The sequence below is a fragment of the Muntiacus reevesi genome, chromosome 7 (assembly GCF_963930625.1).
Source record: "Muntiacus reevesi chromosome 7, mMunRee1.1, whole genome shotgun sequence".
NCBI classification, from domain to species: Eukaryota; Metazoa; Chordata; class Mammalia; order Artiodactyla; family Cervidae; genus Muntiacus; species Muntiacus reevesi.
Genome location: NC_089255.1, coordinates 27,076,619 through 27,082,308, shown reverse-complemented (window position 1 = coordinate 27,082,308; position 5,690 = coordinate 27,076,619). Strand labels below are relative to the sequence as shown.

Below are 5,690 nucleotides of genomic sequence, written 5' to 3'. Positions count from 1 at the left end.
CCATTCTTTTGTTTATAGATGAATACTTTTGGGGGATGTGGTGAAAGGTATGTTGCATATGAAAGTGACTCAACTGCTTTAAGTAAACACAGGTAAAATGCTTTTTTAGTGATGATATGGTCCTGAGAAAGAATTGAAGGAATATATAACCTTCACAGCATGAAGTTTCTTATATAATCATTATAATATTGAACTTTATTAGCATTCTTATTTTCATTTATTTTTCTTTTTCTTTTGTCTGGAAACATTCAAGCTGATAAAGCAATGGATGGAGCAAATCACTCTAAGGTGTCAGAGTTCCTGTTCCTGGGACTCACCAGTTTCTGGGAGAGCCAACTCCTCTTTGTGTTCTCCTCCATTTTTTGTGTGGCAAGCATGATGGGAAACTCCCTCATCATTCTCACTGTGATGATGAACCCTCACTTACACTCCCCCATGTATTTTCTGTTGGCCAACCTCTCCTTCATTGACCTGGGAGTTTGTTCTGTCATTTCTCCCAAGATGATTCATGATCTTTTCAAAAAACATAAAGTCATCTCCTTTAGTGGCTGCATCACTCAGATCGTCTTCATCCACGTCATTGCTGGGGTGGAGATGGTGCTGCTCATCGCCATGGCCTTTGACAGATATGTTGCCATATGTAAGCCTCTCCACTATTTCACTATTATGAGTCAAAAAATGTGTATTTTGCTCCTGGTTGCTGCATGGATAATTGGCTTGATTCACTCTGTGGTTCAACTAGTTTTTGTTATAAAACTGCCGTTCTGTGGCCCTAATGTATTAGACAGCTTTTACTGTGACTTTCCTTGGTTCATCAAACTTGCCTGCACAGATACCTACAGACTGGAGTTCATGGTCACAGCCAACAGTGGATTCATATCCCTGGGATCATTCTTCATATTGATTGTCTCCTACATTTTTATCCTCATCACTGTTCAGAAACACTCTTCAGGTAGCTCGTCTAAGGCCCTCTCCACTTTGTCAACTCATGTCATGGTGGTGATTTTGTTCTTCGGTCCTTACATCTTTGTTTACATCTGGCCTCATCCCACATCACACCTAGACAAATTTCTTGCTGTTTGTGATGCAGTTCTCACTCCTTTTTTAAATTCAGTCATCTATACTTTGAGGAACAAAGAAATGAAACTGGCAATGAGGAAAGTGTGCAGTCAATTTATTATTCACAGAAGGATTTCTTAAATGACATGAAGTGTAAGGGTTTCCTTACCAACTTGAAGTAATGTTATATTTCTATTATTTTAACATCAGGAGTTTCCAGGTATCATATACACTTTTAGGTTTCCCTAAAATAGGTTAAAATAACATGGTTCTTGTAAAAAATCTTAGCTGAGAAATTATGTTGCTGCCTATGGTTGGAGGAAGCATATGGTGTGGTAAAAAATTTCTTCTGGAGAAGGCCAAATGTTTGTCTCTCAAGAGACATTGCAGTTCAATCTGATGAATTTACTATAGTATAGACTTCAAAACTAATATCTTCAGTGTCAGAGTAGGTTATATAAGGGAATTCCGATTGATACTAGGTAAATTAATACTAGATCAAAATATATACATCAAGATGCCCATTTATTAACTTGTCACAAAAAAAGTCAGTCAAGTAGTTTGAACTTCTACATAAGTGTAACTCATTATTTCATATGTAGGGAAATTTCAGAGACGTTAGCAGTGATAATAATGTTAATGACAGGAAATCAGAGCAACAACAGTTACTCTAATTATTAAAAATTATGTCAGATTTTGATACTTAATGCCTATTTCTTCACACCAGGATATGATTGTCATCACAGTTGGAAAAATAGGATCCTTTGGTCAGGCCTTTTATCCTGACTATGCTGGCTGATCATCACAAGATTTACCTTTGATTATTGTTCATACTATGTTCCAGGCTATGTAACCCCTATGCTCTTACACATGCATTCTTATTTCCATAAGTAACTAGCCATAGGATTGCTGGGTCATATGGCAGTTCTATTTCCAGTTTTTTAAGGAATCTCCACACTGTTCTCCATAGTGGCTGTACTGGTTTGCATTCCTATCAACAGTGTAAGAGGGTTCCCTTTTATCCACACCCTCTCCAGCATTTATTGCTTGTAGACTTTTGGATAGCAGCCATCCTGACTGGCATGTAAGGGTACCTCATTGAGGCTTTGATTTGCATTTCTCTAATAATGAGTGATGTTGAGCATCTTTTCATGTGTTTGTTAGCCATCTGTATGTCTTCTTTGAAGAAATGTCTGTTTAGAACTTTGGCCCATTTTTTGATAGGGTCATTTATTTTTCTGGAAATGAGCTGCAGGAGTTGCTTATATATTCTGAGATTAATCCTTTGTCTATTTCTTCATTTGCTGTTATTTTCTCCCATTCTGAAGGCTGTCTTTTCACCTTGCTTATAGTTTCCTTTGTTGTGCAAAAGCTTTTTAGTTTCATTAGGTCCCATTTGTTTATTTTTGCTTTTATTTCCAGTATTCTGGGAGGTGGGTCATAGAGAATCTTGCTGTGATTTATGTCGGAGAGTGTTTTGCCTATGTTCTCCTCTAGGAGTTTTATAGTTTCTGGTCTTTCATTTAGATCTTTAATCCATTTTGAGTTTATTTTTGTGTATGGTGTTAGAATGTGTTCTAGTTTCATTCTTTTACAATGGTGGACCAGTTTTCCCAGCACCACTTGTTGAATAGCTTGTCTTTTTTCCATTGTATATCCTTGCCTCCTTTGTCAAAGATAAGGTGTCCGTAGGTTCGTGAATTTATCTCTGGGCTTTCTGTTTTTTTTCCATTGATCTATATTTCTGTCTTTGTGCCAGTACCATAGTGTCTTGATGACTGTGGCTTTGTAGTAGAGCCTGAAGTCAGGTAGGTTGATTCCTCAAGTTCCATTCTTCTTTCTCAAGATGCTTTGGCTATTCAAGGTTTTTTTGTATTTTCATACAAATTGTGAAATTATTTGCTCTAGTTCTATGAAGAATACCATTGGTAGCTTGATAGGGATTGCATTGAATCTATAGATTGCTTTGGGTAGTATAGTCATTTTCACAATATTGATTCTTCCAATCCATGAACACAGTATATTTCTCCATCTGTTTGTGTCCTCTTTGATTTCTTTCATCAGTGTTTTATAGTTTTCTATGTACAGGTCTTTTGTTTCCTTACGTAGATATACTCGTAAGTATTTTATTCTTTTTGTTGCAGTGGTGAATGGTATTATTTCCTTAATTTCTCTTTCTGTTTTCTCATTGTTAGTGTATAGGAATGCAAGGGATTTCTGTGTGTTAATTTTATATCCTGCAACTTTACTATATTCATTGATTAGCTCTAGTAATTTTCTGGTAGAGTCTTTAGGGTTTTCTATGTAGAGGATCATGTCATCTGCAAACAGTGAGAGTTTCACTTCTTCTTTTCCTATGTGGGTTCCTTTTACTTCTTTTTCTGCTCTGATTGCTGTGGCCCAAACTTCCAAAATTATGTAGAATAGTAGTGGTGAGAGTGGGCGCCCGGTCTTATTCCTAACTTCAGGGGAAATGCTTTCAGTTTTTCACCATTGAGGATAATGTTTGTTGTGGGCTTGTCATAAAAGCTGTTTTTTTTGAAAAGATAAACAAAATTGACAAATCACTAGCCAGACTCATTAAGAAACAAAGAGAGAAGGACCAAATCAACAAAATTAAAAATGAAAATGGAGAGATCACAACAGACAACACTGAAATACAAAGGATCATGAGACTATTACCAGCAGCTCTATGCCAATAAAATGGACAACTTGGAAGAAATGGACAAATTCTTAGAAAAGTATAACTTTCCAAAACTGAACCAGGAAGAAATAGAAGATCTTAATAGACCCATATCAAGCACAGATCGAAACTGTAATCAGAAATCTTCCAGGAAACAAAAGCCCAGGACCAGATGGCTTCACATCTGAATTCTACCAAAAGTTTAGAGAAGAGCTAACACCTATCTTACTCAAACCCTTCCAGAAAATTGCAGAAGAAGGTAAATTTCCAAACTCATTGAGGCAACCAGCACCCTAATTCCAAAACCAGACAAAGATGCCACAAAAATAGAAAACTACAGGCCAATATCACCGATGAACATAGATGCAAAAATCCTTAACAAAATTCTAGCAAACAGAATCCAACAACATGTTAAAAAAGTCATACACCAAGACCCAGTGGGCTTTATCCTTTATTAAGGATTCTTTAATATTCACAAATCAATCAATGTAATACACCACATTAACAAATTGAAAGATAAAAACCATATGATTATTTCAATAGATGCAAAAAAAGCCTTTGACAAAATTCAACAGTCATTTATGATAAAAACTCTCCAGAAAACAGGAATAGAAGGAACATACCTCAACATAAAAGCTATATATGACATCAATAGATTTAGAAATTTCAATTCATAGTCATTTCAACAAAGAGGAACCAAGGTCCAGTCTCAAACTGTAGTGCAAATGACTTAGCCATATACATCCTTATATAGATGCCATACCTCTTAACCAGTTAATCAATCTTATTATTGTCTTAAAAGTGGTCCTTATTTACCTTCTAATTTATTTCACTTTGTAATATGCTAGCTCTCTTTTGATTTCCTTTGCCTTATATCATTTTGTTCATTTTTATTTTCTCATTTAGAAAACTGATACCTATATATCAGTGTCAGTTTATTAGCTCACACTATTCTCAGTTCAGTTCAGTTCAGTCGCTCAGTCATGTCCAACTCTTTGCAACCCCATGAATTGCAGCACGCCAGGCCTCCCTGTCCATCACCAACTCCCGGAGTCTACCCAAACCCATGTCCATCGAGTTGGTGATGCCATCCAGCCATCTCATCCTCTGTCGTCCCCTTCTCCTCCTGCCCTCAATCCTTCCCAACATTAGGGTCTTTTCCAATGAGTCAGCTCTTAGCATGAGGTGGCCAAAGTATTGGAGTTTCAGCTTCAGCATCAGTCCCTCCAATGAATATCCAGGACTGATGTCCTTTAGGATGGAGGATCTCCTGCAGTCCAAGGGACTCTCAAGAGGCTTCTCCAACACTGCAGTTCAAAAGCATCAATTCTTCGACACTCAGCTTTCTTCACAGTCCAACTCATATCCATACATGACTACTGGAAAAACCATAGCCTTGACTGGACGGACCTTTGTTGGCAAAGTAATGTCTCTGCTTTTAAATATGCTATCTAGGTTGGTCATAATTTTCCTTCCAAGGAGTAAGCGTCTTTTAATTTCATGGCTGCAATCACCATCTGCAGTGATTTTGGAGCCCCCCCTCCCCCAAAATAAAGTCTGACACTCTTTCCACTGTTTCAGCCTTGTCTAACTCAATGAAAGTAAGCCATGCCGTGTGGGGTCACCCAAGACGGTCAGGTCATGGTGGAGAGGTCTGATAGAATGTGGTCCACTGGAGAAGGGAATGGCCACCCACTTCAGTATTCTTGCCTTGAGAATCCCATGAATAATATGAAAAGGCAAAAAGATAGGACACTGATAGATGAACTCCCCAGGTTGGTAGGTGCCCAGTATGCTACTGGAGATCAGTGAAGAAATAACTCCAGAAAGAATGAGGGGAAGGAGCCAAAGCAAAAATAATACCCAGTTGTGGATGTGAATGGTGATAGAAGCAAGGTCTGATGCTGTAAAATTACATAGGAACCTGGAATGTTAGGTCCATGAATCA

General features: G+C 37.6%; 1 protein-coding gene across 1 annotated transcript; it reads left to right on the top strand.

The window, feature by feature from the left end:
* Positions 1-264: 264 nt before the first annotated feature.
* Positions 265-1,200, top strand: LOC136172012 (olfactory receptor 4F3/4F16/4F29-like). The gene has a single exon (XM_065941131.1). It carries the CDS (start codon positions 265-267, stop codon positions 1,198-1,200), a length of 936 nt encoding a protein of 311 aa, XP_065797203.1.
* The last annotated feature ends 4,490 nt before the right edge of the window (positions 1,201-5,690 follow it).